The sequence below is a fragment of the Bufo gargarizans genome, chromosome 1, assembly GCF_014858855.1.
Source record: "Bufo gargarizans isolate SCDJY-AF-19 chromosome 1, ASM1485885v1, whole genome shotgun sequence".
Classification (NCBI taxonomy): domain Eukaryota; kingdom Metazoa; phylum Chordata; class Amphibia; order Anura; family Bufonidae; genus Bufo; species Bufo gargarizans.
In genome coordinates, this window is record NC_058080.1 from 552310021 (window position 1) to 552327161 (window position 17141).

Sequence of the window (17141 nt, forward strand, 5' to 3'; positions counted from 1 at the left end):
CTGTCCGAAAGCACTTGTCCATGTGTCCGTGATTAAGTGGACCTTCCCAGTAACTGCGTTGGTCAGGGCATGTGTGATGTTAAGGGACACATGTTGATGTAAGGATAGCACGGTACACCTTGAAAAATAGTGGTGGCTGGGGACTGTGTAACGAGGGACGGCCACCGACATGAGGCTGCGGAAGGCCTCAGTGTCTACAAGCCTAAATGTCAATATTTAAAGGGACAGTAATTTGGAAAGCTGAGCATTTAGTGCTATGGCCTGTGTGTATGTGCAAATAAATTACACTGAGTGCCACAGATATTTAGGATGCCCAAACGTTATACAGGAGATGTAGCGCAGGTAATGCCACTGTCAGCAGCGGCCAAACAATTGCCTGAATGATACAGATATTTAGGATGCTCAAATGTAACACAACAGATGCAGCAGAGGTTGTGTCACTGTCAGCACGCAATTTAGCATAGGTTGTGCTAATAATATTTATATTGCAGCCAGATTAAACAATAGTCCTTAAAAGGATATTTGGGTCTCTTGCACAATTCACCACTGCTTCATTTTGTAGTGGAAAAAAATAAAATGTAAAATTTTTGCAGAGTTTGCTTATGCCCCAAGTCTCGGTGATGTAAAATATATATATATATATATATGCCAAATTTCAAGTAGATTGGATAATATTTAGAGGTGTACACGTTGATAAGTTTTGTAAAAGTAGGCCAAAAAATAAGATTTTTCAATGTTAATTATTTTTATTGGGAAAACTAGAAATCACAAACTTGAAATGATATTGATGCAATCCCTTCTTTTGTTAGCTTGGTGACGACTTTTCTGTGATGCTCAACTACCCTCAACACGAATTGTTTTTGTTGTTCGTCCCTGACTGATTTTTTAAAGGGAATCTGTCACCAGGATTTTGTGTATAGCGCTGAGGATATGGGTTGCTAGATGGCCGCTAGCACATTGTCACGAGGGTGTCAAGAGCCACGCCTGACTCCGTTGTACCCGGGGTCAGGAGGTCGCAGCGGTTGGCTGCACGCTCTATGTCAGATAGGGAAGTTTCCTTATTGTAGCTTTCTGGGTTTGCTTTACAAACCCTTTTGGCTCACTCAGGGATCCGTAGCTCCTTCTCTCAGCTGTTCCTTGTCCAGCACTCCCAATCCTCCTTATATTCCCCTCTCACACTTCTCTGGTTGCCAGATATAGAGCTTCCTGCCTGGACATCTATTCTGACCCACTGGAGCTGTGTTGCTGCGTTCTCTGAGTGTTGCCTTAGAACGCTACCCTCCGGATCCCTGTTGGACCTTTGTGGACAATTGTTGCCGTCCACCTGGGTGTTTGTGTTTGTCTGTGTTTGTCTGTCCTCTCCCTGGTGTTTCCCTCTTAGTGCAGTGGTGAGGACTAGCGATCCCACCGGCCCGTTCATTATCTAGGGCTCATTTCAGGGAAAGCCAGGGTTTAGGCACGTGATCGCCGCACGGGTGAGGAACCCGTCTAGGGACGTCAGGGCAGGCAGGTGCCAGCTGCAAGGTGAGTTAGGGGTCACCACCTTTCCCTCTCCCTTGGGCAGGGCTTTCCCTGTTTTCCTCCCTGTGCGTGTTGCCGGTCATTACATTATATCTGGCCCTTATTTTTGTGTAGGAAAAATAAATACATTTTTTTTTTACCTACTTAGAATCCAGTATGGATCAAATTGCTGCTCTGTCCGAACAATTTCATGGCCTGTCTTTGGAGGTGGCAGGATTGAAGGCGTCGGTCCTCCAGCAACAGCAGCAATTACAACAGACCGCAAGCCCAGCGGTTGCTACTGGTAACCAGGTTGTTGCGGAACCCAAGGTCCCTCTCCCTGACAGATTTTCTGGGGGAAGGGACAAGTTTTTGACGTTCCGTGAGGCCTGTAAACTATACTTTAAACTGCGTCCTTACTCCTCTGGTAATGAAGAACAGCGGGTGGGTGTTGTTATTTCCCTGCTGCAGGGGGACCCGCAGTCCTGGGCGTTCTCTTTACCTACTGATTCCCAGGCTCTTCGGTCAGTGGATGAGTTTTTCGGGGCCTTGGGTCTCATATATGACGACCCTGACCGAGTCGCACTGGCTGAATCAAAATTACGGAGACTCCTACAAGGAGAGCGGCCGGAGAGGAGTATTGCTCTGACTTCCGTAGGTGGGCTACGGATACCCAATGGAACGACCCGGCTCTCAGGAGTCAGTTCTGCTCTGGGTTATCCGAAAGGGTTAAGGATGCGCTTGCATTGTATGAGACCCCCTTTTCCCTTGATGCAGTTATGTCCCTTTCTATCCGTATAGATAGACTGCCTTAGGGACAGGTTGAAAAAACCGGAGCCATTGGTAACCCCTCCCAAGCAGCAGCTAGGAGGAACTACTCGTCAGGTCCGTCCTCCTGAGGTTCGCCGTAGGCGTGGGGGTTGTTTTTTTTGTGGGGAGAGGGGTCATTTCATTAACGTCTGTCCTTCTTTCCTCAGAAACAAAAGACCGTCGGAAAAACTACTAACCCCAGGCTGTGTGGAGGATGTCAGCCGGGGGGTATACGTTTCCTCCATACGTACATCGCAATTTGTGTTGCCAGCGGTTATTGTTTTTGGTGATAAGACAGAGACTGTTTCTTTCTTTCTAGACAGTGGAGCAGGGGTAAATTTGATAGATGCCCATTTTGCCCGCACTATGGGTTTGTCTCTCTGTACGTTACAGAGACCTATTCCCATATTTGCTATAGATTCTGCTCCTCTGTCTCAGAGAAACCTCACCCACATCGTTCATAATTTACACCTTCGGGTAGGGGACCACCATAACGAGATGCTCTCATGTTATGTTCTGGAGGGGCTTCCCACTCCGGTGGTGCTGGGCCTTCCCTGGTTGGTAGCGCACAATCCAGTGGTGGATTGGCAGGCCAGGGAGATATTGGAGTGGAGTGAGCCGTGCAGAGAAAATTGCTTAAATAGCAATTGCTTAGTCGCCTCCATAACTACCCTACCTACATTTGTTTCGGACTTTGAGGACGTTTTTTCTGAAAAGGGTTGTCAGAGGTTACCACCTCATCGTCCTTATGATTGCCCGGTTAACCTTATTCCCGGTGCAAAATTACCCAAGACCAGGTTATATAATCTTTCAGGTCCAGAGAGACAAGCCATGAAGGATTATATCTCCGAGAGTTTGGCTAAGGGACACATCAGACCCTCTTCTTCACCCGTGGCTGCAGGGTTTTTCTTTGTTAAAAAGAAAGATGGGGGCCTGCGTCCTTGCCTAGATTTTCGTGAATTAAATCGGATAACCATCCGAGACCCATACCCTCTTCCTCTCATTCCTGACCTGTTTAACCAGATTGCGGGTGCTAGGTGGTTCTCCAAACTCGATCTTAGGGGGGCCTACAATCTGATTCGTATTAAAGAGGGGGATGAGTGGAAAACAGCTTTTAACACCCCTGAGGGGCATTATGAAAATGTAGTTATGCCTTTCGGCCTGACCAATGCGCCTGCTGTCTTTCAACATTTCGTTAATGACATTTTTAGTCATCTAATCGGCAGGTTTGTGGTAATATACCTAGATGATATTTTAATTTATTCGTCTGATCTGAGAACACATGAGGAGCATGTCAGACAAGTACTACAGGTCCTACGGACGAATGAATTATATGCTAAAATTGAAAAATGTGTCTTCGCCGTTCAGGAGATACAATTCCTAGGTTATTATTTATCTGCGTCAGGTTTCCGTATGGATCCTAGGAAGGTCCAGGCAATTTTGGATTGGGATCTTCCTGAGAACCTCAAAGCACTACAACGGTTCTTGGGCTTCGCGAATTTCTGTAGGAAATTCATTAAAAATTATTCGGTGATCGTAAAACCCCTTACTGACATGACTAGGAAGGGGACTGATTTTTCTAAATGGTCTGACGCCGCTAAAGTTGCTTTTTCCTCTCTAAAAGAGAGGTTTACCTCAGCACCTGTACTAGTCCAACCTGATGTCTCTCAGCCTTTTATTGTTGAAGTCGATGCATCAGAGGTGGGAGTGGGGGCTGTGCTGTCTCAGGGTCCGTCTCCTGGCAAATGGCGTCCTTGTGCTTTCTTTTCTAAAAAACTATCTGCAGCAGAACAGAACTACGATATTGGCAATAGGGAACTGTTAGCTATTAAACTTGCGTTTGAGGAGTGGCGTCACTTTTTAGAGGGGGCAGTCCACCCCGTCACTGTGTTTACGGACCACAAAAATCTGCTGTACCTCGAATCAGCTAAGCGTCTCACCCCTAGACAGGCTAGGTGGTCGCTATTTTTTTTACCAGGTTTAACTTTGTGATTACCTATCGTCCTGGGGTAAAGAATACCAAGGCTGATGCACTATCTCGTTGTTTCCCTGGAGGGGGTAATGTGAGTGATCCGGTACCCATTCTACAAAGAGGAGTGGTTGTTTCTGCGGTACACTCTGCTTTGGAGGGGAAGGTGTTAGAGGCCCAGGGGGACGCCCCGGTCTCTTGCCCCTCAGAGAAATTGTTTGTACCGTTGAACCTACGTTTCGAATTATTAAAGGAACATCATAATTCGGCACTTGCTGGGCACCCGGGTAGTAAAGCAACCTTAGAGCTATTGTCTCGTCGTTTTTGGTGGCCAAGGTTGCGTCAGGATGTAATGGATTTTGTGTCCTCTTGTTCTACCTAAAAGTTTCACATACACGTCCTGCAGGGTCTCTATTACCACTCGTCATTCCCAATAGACCATGGACACATCTGTCTATGGATTTTATCACTGACTTACTTTTGTCTGCGGGTAAAACAGTGATTTTGGTAGTAGTGGACAGGTTTAGCAAAATGGCACACTTTATTGCGTTACCCGCACTACCTAATGCTAAAACTCTTGCTCAGGTATTCGTCAGTGAGATCGTGAAGCTTCACGGGGTCCCCTCCGATGTTGTTTCGGATCGGGGAACCCAGTTTATTTCTAAATTTTGGAAAGCTTTTTGTTCCCGTTTGGGGGTTCACTTGTCCTTTTCCTCAGCTTTCCATCCTCAGTCGAATGGACAGACTGAGCGTACCAACCAAAACCTGGAGACATATCTAAGATGTTTTGTGTCTGAAAACCAAGAGTTGTGGTCGTCATATTTACCGTTAGCTGAGTTTGCCATAAATAATCGCCGTCAGGAATCCACTGGCAAGTCACCTTTTCTTGGTGCATATGGTTTTCATCCCCAATTCTGTACTTTCAAAGAGGGGGGGTCTTCTGGGGTTCCCGAAGAGGAACGGTTTTCGTCATCTCTTTCATCAGTATGGCAGAAGGTGCAAGCTAACTTGAAAAATATGGGAGGTAAATACAAATGCATGGCTGATAAGAGACGGTCGCCAGGTCCGGACCTAGGAGTGAATGACTATGTGTGGTTGTCTACTAGGAATATCAAGTTGAAGGTTCCCTCTTGGAAACTGGGTCCTAGGTTTATTGGTCCTTACAAGATTGTAGCCATCATCAACCCTGTGGCTTTTCGCCTGGAGTTACCTCAGACTTTTAAAATCCATAATGTCTTTCATAAGTCGTTACTCAAAAAATATGTTCCACCTCTAGAACCGTCACCGCTGCCACCCCCTCCTGTTGTCGTGGATGGTAGTTTGGAATTTCAGATATCCAAAATTGTTAATTCTCGTCGGGTCCGCCGCTCTCTCCAATATCTGGTGCACTGGAGAGGTTACGGTCCCGAGGAAAGAATGTGGGTTCCTGCGTCTGAGGTAAACGCTGACAGGCTAGTCCGGATTTTTCATGCCTCTCATCCTGAGAGACCTGGTCCTGAGTGTCCGGAGGCCCCTCGTAGAGAGGGGGGTACTGTCACGAGGGTGTCAAGAGCCACGCCTGACTCCGTTGTACCCGGGGTCAGGAGGTCGCAGCGGTTGGCTGCACGCTCTATGTCAGATAGGGAAGTTTCCTTATTGTAGCTTTCTGGGTTTGCTTTACAAACCCTTTTGGCTCACTCAGGGATCCGTAGCTCCTTCTCTCAGCTGTTCCTTGTCCAGCACTCCCAATCCTCCTTATATTCCCCTCTCACACTTCTCTGGTTGCCAGATATAGAGCTTCCTGCCTGGACATCTATTCTGACCCACTGGAGCTGTGTTGCTGCGTTCTCTGAGTGTTGCCTTAGAACGCTACCCTCCGGATCCCTGTTGGACCTTTGTGGACAATTGTTGCCGTCCACCTGGGTGTCTGTGTTTGTCTGTCCTCTCCCTGGTGTTTCCCTCTTAGTGCAGTGGTGAGGACTAGCGATCCCACCGGCCCGTTCATTATCTAGGGCTCATTTCAGGGAAAGCCAGGGTTTAGGCACGTGATCGCCGCACGGGTGAGGAACCCGTCTAGGGACGTCAGGGCAGGCAGGTGCCAGCTGCAAGGTGAGTTAGGGGTCACCACCTTTCCCTCTCCCTTGGGCAGGGCTTTCCCTGTTTTCCTCCCTGTGCGTGTTGCCGGTCATTACACACATACGCAATACCCAGCCCCTATAGCTCTGTGTGATTTTATTGTGTAAAAAAAAACGATTTGACACATATGCAAATTAACCTAAGATGAGTCCTGTACGTGAGTTGAGTCAGGGACAGGACTCATCTCAGGTTAATTTGCATATGTATCAAATCGTTTTTTTTTACACAATAAAAGCACACAGAGCTACCAGGATTGGGTATTGCGGATGTACTAGTGGCGATCTAGCAACCCATGTCCTCAGCTGTATACCCAAAATCCAGATGACAGGTTCCCTTTAAACTTTTTTATCAGAGCAATTCCTCTTTCTGTGGTATCATTGACTACCTTAAGAGCGTTCACATGGCTTCTTAGAGAATCACTGCAGTATTCTTTCATGTCGTGGATCCCAAACAATTCAAAGAATGTCATTGTTTTATTAGTAACAAAATAGCTTAGGTCTTTTCCTTAAAAAACTAGGTTTTCACCCTTCAATCGTTTCATTTCCTTTTTCTTTGCAGGTTTGGTTTCAAAATTTTTAGTCATATTTTCCTTAACAGCCTAAGTAATACTTTTGTCCAAAAAATCCAATCCTACGTTTGTTTCTGACAAATACCAAAGGTGTCTCTTAGAAACTGTGAGAGCACTTTTTTTTACGTCTGCATCTGGGTAAATGCTCAGAAGCTGTAGCATATCCAAATCATTCTTTGGAGCCCATCGACTTACAATTGCCTCATGCAAAAAGCGAACATATATGAGGCTGACAAAATGTGCAACGCATTTCATTCCTTTCAATTCTTGTTCAGGAATATTCAACTGTTTAGCGAAGAGGACAATTTTAAGTGCATATATTCCCTTTGCCTTCCACCTTGCTTGATGCAGAGCCCCTAAGATCCTGAAATTGAAGTCGTTTTTAGACCAACCTTCTAGGTACAGGAGTGAGAGTAGTAATAAAAGTGATCAATGTGTGCAACCCCTAAATATTGTCCAATCTTCTTGAAATTTGGCATATACAGTACAGACCAAAAGTTTAGACACACCTTCTCATTCAAAGAGTTTTCTTTATTTTCATGACTATGAAAATTGTAGATTCACACTGAAGGCATCAAAACTATGAATAAACACATGTGGAATTATATACATAACAAAAAAGTGTGAAACAACTAAAAATATGTCATATTCTAGGTTCTTCAAAGTAGCCACCTTTGAAGAACCTAGAATATGACATATTTTCAGTTGCTTCACACTTGTTTGTTATGTATATAATTCCACATGTGTTAATTCATAGTTTTGATGCCTTCAGTGTGAATCTACAATTTTCATAGTCATGAAAATAAAGAAAACTCTTTGAATAAGAAGGTGTGTCCAAACTTTTGGTCTGTACTGTATATGTTTTACATCACTGAGACAGGGCGTAAGCAAAGTCATATGAAAATCACATCTTTGGAAAAATGAAACACCATAAAACCCTGCCTAAAAAGAAAACACAATTCCTGTCGCTACACTATCTGTCCCCTCTGCTGCATCTGTCCCTGACTAAAACCGAGCCGAACCGCGTGTCATCGGGTGCTATATAGCACTAAATGACGTGTTCCAGCCAGTCAATCACTGTAATGCCAGTAACCATCATGGCTATGGCATTACAGTGAGTGGCAGTACTTCCCCGCATGTTTATTGGGGAGGAGACTCGAGCATCGCACTCCAGCACACGCGTTGTTTGACCGAGTCAAAATGATGTTCGGCCAAGCATGCTCGCCCAACTCTACTAGTTACAATAACTGTGATTTTCTGTGACAGATTTGTCTTTGGATTACCTTGAGTTGTTAAGTATCCATAAATCTGTTTTCCACCACTGGTTCTGTGTTAACCAGTAAATTGTGGTAGAAATAGAAATTGATATAGACTTTAGCAAAGGAAACCTGTAAGAAAAAAGAGATTGCTTTAACCCCTTAATAACATGCACCATACATGTACAGCACATGTCAAGTCTTTAAAGATGGTACCATAGCCTCTGAGTGCCTGCTGTTTTATATAGCAAAAACGCACAGCTAATGTCTGTGTTTGGCGATAATGTAAATCACAGACATTTAGCCCCCTTTAATTGCTGTGGTCAATTGTGAACACAGCATCTGATAGGCTTTTCTGTGGGAGCCCTGCACTTCCAGGGCACAAACAGTTCCCTGCATGGAGATCAAGGTAGCCATTCCTCGTAGCTTTGAGCCTTCCACAGCAATGTTCCTATGTAAACATAGTGAAATCTCCCATAGACCGCAATGATAATTAATTGAAGTCTATGGAGGAAGCGATCTAATGATATTATGTTTCCCCATAATAAAAATAAACAAAAGAAAAACTTTATAAATGTGGTATTGTTCAAATTGTATTGACCCAGAGAAAGAAGGTTTACCGCATAGGGAGCGCTGTAAAAACAAAAACAAAATTGTATATTTTTTTCTTATTCCACATAATTTGGAATTTTTCCAGCTTCCAACTACATCTTAGGGTCCATTCATACAAACCGATTCCAAAAAAGTTTGGACACTAAACAATTTGTGAATACAAACTGAATGCAATGATGTGGAGATGGCAAATGACAATATTTTATTTGTAATAGAACGTAGATGACAGATCAGATGTTTAATCCGAGTAAATGTATCATTTTAAAGGAAAAATACATTGATTCAAATTTTCACGGTGTCAACAAATCCCCAAAAAGTTGGGACAAGCAGCAATAAGAGGCTGGAAAAAGTAAATTTGAGCATAACGAAGAGCTGTAAGACCAATTAACACTAATTAGGTCAATTGGCAACATGATTGGGTATAAAAAGAGCTTCTCAGAGTGGCAGTGTCTCTCAGAAGCCAAGATGGGTAGAGGCTCACCAATTCCCACAATGTTGCGCAGAAAGATAGTGGAGCAATATCAGAAAGGTGTTACCCAGCGAAAAATTGCAAAGACTTTGCATCTATCATCTTCAACTGTGCATAACATCATCCAAAGATTCAGAGAATCTGGAACAATCTCTGTGCGTAAGGGTCAAGGCCGTAAAACCATACTGGATGTCCGTGATCTCCGGGCCCTTAAACGACACTGCACCACAAACAGGAATGCTACTGTAAAGGAAATAACAGAATGGGCTCAGGAATACTTCCAGAAACCATTGTCAGTGAACACAATCCACCGTGCCATCCGCCGTTGCCAGCTGAAACTCTACAGTGCAAAGAAGAAGCCATTTCTAAGCAAGATCCACAAGCTCAGGCGTTTTCACTGGGCCAGGGATCATTTAAAATGGAGTGTAGCAAAATGGAAGACTGTTCTGTGGTCAGACGAGTCACGATTTGAAGTTCTTTTTGGAAATCTGGTATGCAATGTCATCCGGCCCAAAGAGGACAAGGACAACCCAAGTTGTTATCAACACTCAGTTCAGAATCCTGCATCTCTGATGGTATGGGGTTGCATGAGTGCGTGTGGCATGGGCAACTTGCATGTCTGGAAAGGCACCATCAATGCAGAAAAATATATTCAGGTTCTAGAACAACATATGCTCCCATCCAGACGTCATCTCTTTCAGGGAAGAGCCTGCATTTTTCAACAAGATCATGCCAGACCACATTCTGCATCAATCACAACATCATGGCTGCGTAGGAGAAGGATCCGGGTACTGAAATGGCCAGTCTGCAGCCCAGATCTTCCACCTATAGAGAACATTTGGCGCATCATAAAGAGGAAGGTGCAACAAAGAAGGCCCAAGACGATTGAACAGTTAGAGGCCTGTATTAGACAAGAATGGGAGAGCATTCCTATTTCTAAACTTGAGAAACTGGTCTCCTCGGTCCCCAGACGTCTGTTGAGTGTTGTAAGAAGAAGGGGAGATTCTACACAGTGGTGAAAATGGCCTTGTCCCAACTTTTTGGGGATTTGTTGACACCATGAAATTCTGATTCAACATATTTTTCCCTTAAAATGGTACATTTTCTCAGTTTAAACTTTTGTTCCGTGATTTATGTTCTATTCTGAATAAAATATTAGAAGTTGGCACCTCCACATCATTGCATTCAGTTTTTATTCACGATTTGTATAGTGTCCCAACTTTTTTGGAATCCGGTTTGTACATCCGTGTGTGTTTTGCGGATCCGCGGATCCGCAAAACACAGAAACCAGCAATGTGCTTTGCGCATTTTGCGGACCGCACATCGCCGGCACTAATGGAATATGCCTATTCTTGTCCGCTATTGCGGACAAGAATAGGACATGTTCTATTTTTTTCGGGATCGAAATTTGCGTACCCGGAACGGCGGGTCCGCAATTCCGGATCCAGGCCGCAAATCGTGCGGCCCCATAGAAATAAATGGGTCCGCAATTCCATTCCACAAAATGCAGAACGGAATTGCGGATGTGTGAATGGAGCCTTTTGCAATATTAAATGGTGCCACTAGAAAGTGCAACTTGTTTAAAAAAAAAAAAAAAAAACATTATGTCAGGAAGGGGTTAAAGAGGACCTGCAGTGCAATCTGCAGACAGTGTGTTATAACGCAGTTGTACATACGGTAGGTATAGAAAGAGCAGGGGTTTAAATGTATAAATTATAAGTTTTACTGAATCTTTTCCAATGAAACTACGGTATATATCAATCTGCTCAACTCATTCTGCTCTAGAACCTGTTGCCCATAGATTGAATTGTGCCTCATTGAAGCAGATTCTCTTTAAAAGAATAAATATTCTAACACTTTGGGGGGAATTTATCACAAGGGGATTATTTGAAGTCAATTTTTCTTGATTATGTTAATCCTTAAACCTAACACTTTAGTCTAGAAAAGTCACTCCAGTTTTACTTCACCCTCCTACTGGAGTGAGATAGTGACTTAAAAAAAAAATCTCAGTGATAAATTCAGAGTGAAACTTATTAACATCATTAACCACAACTACTTTTGGACCCACATTACCAAACTAGTGTGAGTGGTGTAAAAATATAGTCACATCATTTTTGAGCAAGTGAGTGCAAAAAGTGGCAAAAGCTCTCTTTTGTTACTTTTTGACGCCAGAATTCTGGAGTGGAGGAATGACAAATCAGGGCCTTTAACACATTAGCACAGTCCATAAGCAAAGTACTTCTTTATCTAAGGGTCCTTTTACTCAGAACGAGGATTGGGCCCATTGTCGAGAACACATGTTCATATGCTGCAGATAACACAAGACACTTGTTTGTATGGTGATAGCAGCTTTCTCACAGAACCTAAAATCAATGTATGTTACTTGCACATCTTCCTGCATGAACAGGGCATGTGCTGCCAACAATATTCAAAGTGATTGGGGAAGAATGATTCTAATAACGATCATTTGTGCCTCTTCCACTTTGAACAACCACCATTTGTCATATATTGTCAATTTGCGCTTGTTATTGACATGGTATCTGCCTGTGGAAGAGGACCCTAACAGCAATTCTATTATAATGTTTGAAGTAAGTTAACAATTTATACGGGGCAATAAAAATCTATAAGGAAGTGGGGCTGCTGCCACCTGCACTAAAGGTGACTGTATGTACAGTAGGTGTATATCCAAAGCCCAAGGTAATGGATGAGGCCAGCCACACACATGAGACAGCTGTTGGCCTTCTGCCACTACTCTCCATCCTCTCATAAAGTACATATGCCTGGTTGGCTTGGCCAAGCAAGCTTATCTTATCAGTAGAAAGAGCAGAAGTAAACTGCTGCTACATGAGTCTGGCAGCAACTTATCTCACGGAAAACAAAAGAACTGGCATGTTGAAATCCTGATCTTTAGCTCCTGATCTTTAGCTCCCCAGATATCTTTCCTCAGGGTAGAGATTTATGAGACCCCATGTACATTAGATGAGTGATGCATTTGGCTGATAACCATCTAACGTGTATGACTAGCTTAAGACTCATTCTCACAAGAAAAACCTATTTCTCCAGACCTTGCTGAGCTATAGTATCAGGTAACTAGGTAAATATACATGTATTTAGCTATAGTAACTAGATACGCAATAACATTTGTCAAATTAAATCCTTCCTTTGTTTCAGTCGAACTAAAATTCAACTTGGATCAATACGTGAACAAGAGATACCCTGGCCTTGTGAAAATAGTTCGCAATAATAGAAGGGAAGGTCTAATTCGAGCTCGAATACAAGGATGGAAGGCAGCCAGTGCACCAATAGTTGGATTTTTTGATGCTCATGTGGAATTCAACACTGGATGGTAAGAACTTAATATGTTATTAATATTAATGTTGTAACCTTACCAACTATTACATTCTATGCATCAACTACTCAATATAAGCAGAAGCAAAGATTAAAAACAGCAAAGTGACAAAACTAACTCCAAACCCATATGGAACCAAATGTATAAGTTGAAATCCCTGTGCATTAATGCAAACTCTACAATATGGTCCTCAACATCAAGTTGCATTTATAATTAATCTGCACATTACCTGGTTCTCATGAGCACCTAAATATAAATGAATTGAAACAGGTTACACATAAAAGTAAAGCATTTAGCATAATTAAACTGCACTTATAAATACAATGTAAAGCTTACTTCCTATTATCTCTCTAAGGTACGTGTGAAAACCCTCACTTTGTGCTTCATTGTTTAATGAATAAACCGATTTTCTGTTACAAAGTTGATTGAGGATGTTATGTGGCATTTACCTTCCTGAATTATTTGTTAGTGCTTTAACTTAGGAATTTGTCTTCAACACACTCAATCATAGTACAAATCTTTTTGTTCAGAAAATTAGTTAAAACTAACATAAATTAAATAAATCAAAATCCACTTAAATATGTACTTTAAAAGTTTATGGAAACTTTCTAATTGCAGACCCGTTTTTGAAAGAACAATGTTTTAAAAAGTTTTCATGCAAGATATGAAAAGTAATTGAGAAGAACATTGGGTAGCTGGTAGGATCCCTGATGGTCTACACATATGTCTGTCCATCTGTTTGCTTTGAGGTGAAACATAACTGTTTAATCTTTATTAGCAACATTATTGTGGGATATTTGACTTTTCTAGTGAAGGAAACTACATAAAGAGTCCTTAACCTTCCAATAAATCTTTAGCAATAAACCTTATGAATGTGAGGAATTATATTCTTGACAGATGAAGATATAATCATTTATTTTACCAGGATCTACAAAAGAACATGTTAAGTCTAACCAACCAAGAACTGACCATTAGCCTGAAGGTACATTTATATAAATAAAAAGAACATCCAAGTTCTTTCCATCTGTTTGCTTTGAGGTGAAACATAAGTGTTTCATCTTTATTTGCAACATTATTGTGGGATATTTGACTTTTCTAGTAAAGGAGACCATATAAACAGTGGTTAACATTCCCATTCATCTTTAGCAATGAACCCTATGTATTTGAGGAATTATATTCCTGGCAGATGAGGATATAATAATTTATTTTACCAGGGTAGAAACTAGTGCACCTGAAGTGGATTTCTTAGTGACCTTATCCACACCTGAGCAGTACCGCTGATCGTGGTTTTCCATATGATACCTCGATCCGCCTCAGGATCAGTGGATAGACTTGGTCACTTAGAATTTTATATTGTCAGTAAGTTTCCTTTCCTCACATTTTTTGAAAATGTAATAAAGTATTCGTTTTATCTAATCCCTATAGCGTTCCTTATTATAGTGAATTAGAAACTAGTGACATTTCAAAACATTCTACAAAGGAATATAATGGATATAACCAACCATGAACTGACTATTAGTCTGAAGGTTTACATTTGATATATAAATAAAAAGAACATACAAGTTCATTTCCAAGTTCATTTCCAAATATCTATTATAGTAAAACAGGCCGAAGCACTATCTGCCTCTCATCCCTCTATGGAACATGAAGTTGTATGTTGCCTGAACGAGCAGGCTGAGAATGAGATAATTACTTACTTTGGATGTCCTAGAAGTGACAGCTTATTACACCCATTAGAGCATGGCTTAATGTTCCGTCAGTCACACTCTGCAGTGCCAGAAATATTTCCTTGAAATATTAATAAGTACTATGAAGAGGATATATAGATGTAATACAAATAATAACAAGGGGAAAGAAGGATCACAAAGAAAAAAAAAAAAAAGCTCAGCTTGGTTAACCTCTAGGACTTTTATAGGTAATGCTCTAATTTTCCAAAAATACCATTTATGACTAGATTTTTTTTATTTTATTTTCATATAAAGCAAATAACAAAGGTAAAACAGATTTGCCTCATCCCATTTACTGAACTGCTCTATCTGAATGCATCTCACTGAAAGTGGTTCATCAAATGTCCTTATTGCTGCCTACTAATGGAGATTTTTATTGCTAATCCATACCCATTGAGGAGGCACAATGAATCCCTGCATTACAGAGATTTGTCAGTAATGTACACATGCTCTGCTTGCAAAATTTCCAAGGAGAAGCAAGGAGATGTAGCTTTCTTTAGTTTGTGACTGCTGTCTACTTGAGATGAATAAATGCTTATGTCCATTTAAGTACTGTTAAATTTCTACTGAAATTGCAACTATTTTCTATATAATGACTATTTTGAACCCGGCAAATTTCATGATTCAATAGTTTGTGCTTGGTGTCTTGCATGGAGAATATATATGCTTCACATTTTGCAAGAAGAAATTGGCCAGTAGTTGAGACTAATATGCAATCAACTGCCACATGTTTAGCAGTCCTCATAAATTCTTAGCCCTGTTGTCTATTGTCAATACATATAAATGTGTCCTTCCTTACTTTTGCTCTTTGTTCAACATATCCCAAGATTTAGAAAACCTAGAAAGTCACACACATATGTAGTTGATAAATCTTTATTAAATAGAAAGATACAATAATAAATATTACATATACAGCGGTTTCAATCAATAGTAAAAGGATGCAGGAGGATAAAGTGACAAGTGCCTGGAGCCACCAAACAATCCCAAAACTGGTATGTCAGATAAGTAAGATGGTACATAGGGTAAAATGGGACAAAGTGTTGTCTAAACTGATGTAATAAATGGTTATAATGCCAATAAGTAATTACACAGAAAGCACAGCGTCCCTATTACACCGCCACACATCACAAAAATATATAAGAACATAAAGTCGCAATAATGTTGCAGGAAGGTCAGCCCAGTGATCACAGTCAGTGATCAAACACTGATCCGCCTGCAACCAACAATACAAAGTACAATAGACGGTGGAACAACCTATACTGACCAGTGAGGATAGAAAGGTGCCTCCTTGCCCGACGCGCGTTTCGCCTTGCTTCTTCAGGGGGCGTATGGTTACTCCTAATAATGACCCGGTATAAATACCTCTGTAAATCTCCCAAACACTTGAGACCTCCCACAGAGACAGCCAATAGAAAAACATGCAGACCAGGAGACCTCCCAGGTAATCATGCAGGTGTTGTCAATAGTCGCCGAACCCAATATTAGATTTACAGAGGTATTTATACCGGGTCATTATTAGGAGTAACCATACGCCCCCTGAAGAAGCAAGGCGAAACGCGCGTCGGGCAAGGAGCCATCTTTCTATCCTCACTGGTCAGTATAGGTTGTTCCACCGTCTATTGTACTTTGTATTGTTGGTTGCAGGCGGATCAGCGTTTGATCACTGACTGTGATCACTGGGCTGACCTTCCTGCAACATTATTGCGACTTTACGTTCTTATATATTTTTGTGATGTGTGGCGGTGTAATAGGGACGCTGTGCTTTCTGTGTAAATACCTTTTGGCATTATAACCATTTATTACATCAGTTTAGACAACACTTTGTCCCATTTTACCCTATGTACCATCTTACTTATCTGACATACCAGTTTTGGGATTGTTTGGTGGCTCCGTGCACTTGTCACTTTATCCTCCTGCATCCTTTTACTATTGATTGAAACCGCTGTATATGTAATATTTATTATTGTATCTTTCTATTTAATAAAGATTTATCAACTATAGATGTGTGTGACTTTCTAGGTTTTCTATTTATGTACACACATATTTTCTTACACGCTAGCCTAACATCTTTGGTTGTATATCCCAAGATGTGTGGCACAAGACTGTCAGCTTTGACCAACTAAGCGGTGCCGCAGGAAAAATTGTACAGTACTTTTACAATCAGATTTCTGCACAAATTACAACCGACCATTGGAGTGGAACACTTTGTGATAAACTTATTATAAAGGCATTTCTTTTGCCATGCTAAGCACTAGGCATGGTAGAATTTTTGCTCATCAAGAATTCACAGTCTACAATTTTCTTATACTGAATGTGAGCTACTTTCCTTGTAACTTTGTTTCTTTTGCTAGTAGAAAGCGATAGCATGTTGTAGGTTCCATTGAAAGAAAATGCCCTGATGCAAATAACCACATAGTAAAAACAGGATGATAACTGAGTCATTCTAAAATACCGGTATCTTCTAATATACAGGGCTGAACCTGTGATCACAAGGATCCAAGAAGACAGAAGAAGAATAATTTTACCAGCAATTGACAATATCAAATACAACACCTTTGAGGTGCAGCAATATGCTAACGCTGCACATGGATATAACTGGGGCTTATGGTGCATGTACATTACTCCTCCTCAGGACTGGCTAGAGAAAGGGGATGAGTCTGCTCCAATCAGGTATGCTAAAATTGCTTTTTCCGGCAATGTTCAGCTTCACTGGTAAAGAACAATGAAATCAATTTCCCTTTGTCATGCATTTTATGTTCATTTACT

At 41.5% G+C, this 17141-nt stretch overlaps 1 protein-coding gene across 1 annotated transcript in view; it reads left to right on the forward strand.

The window, feature by feature from the left end:
• Window positions 1-17141, forward strand: part of GALNT9 (polypeptide N-acetylgalactosaminyltransferase 9) — a 589226-nt gene that overhangs the window by 154434 nt on the left and 417651 nt on the right. Inside the window, exons 4-5 of the mRNA XM_044281849.1 lie at window positions 12471-12645; window positions 16848-17045. Coding sequence (XP_044137784.1) covers window positions 12471-12645; window positions 16848-17045 — 373 coding nt within the window. The remainder of the gene's footprint in view (window positions 1-12470; window positions 12646-16847; window positions 17046-17141) is intronic.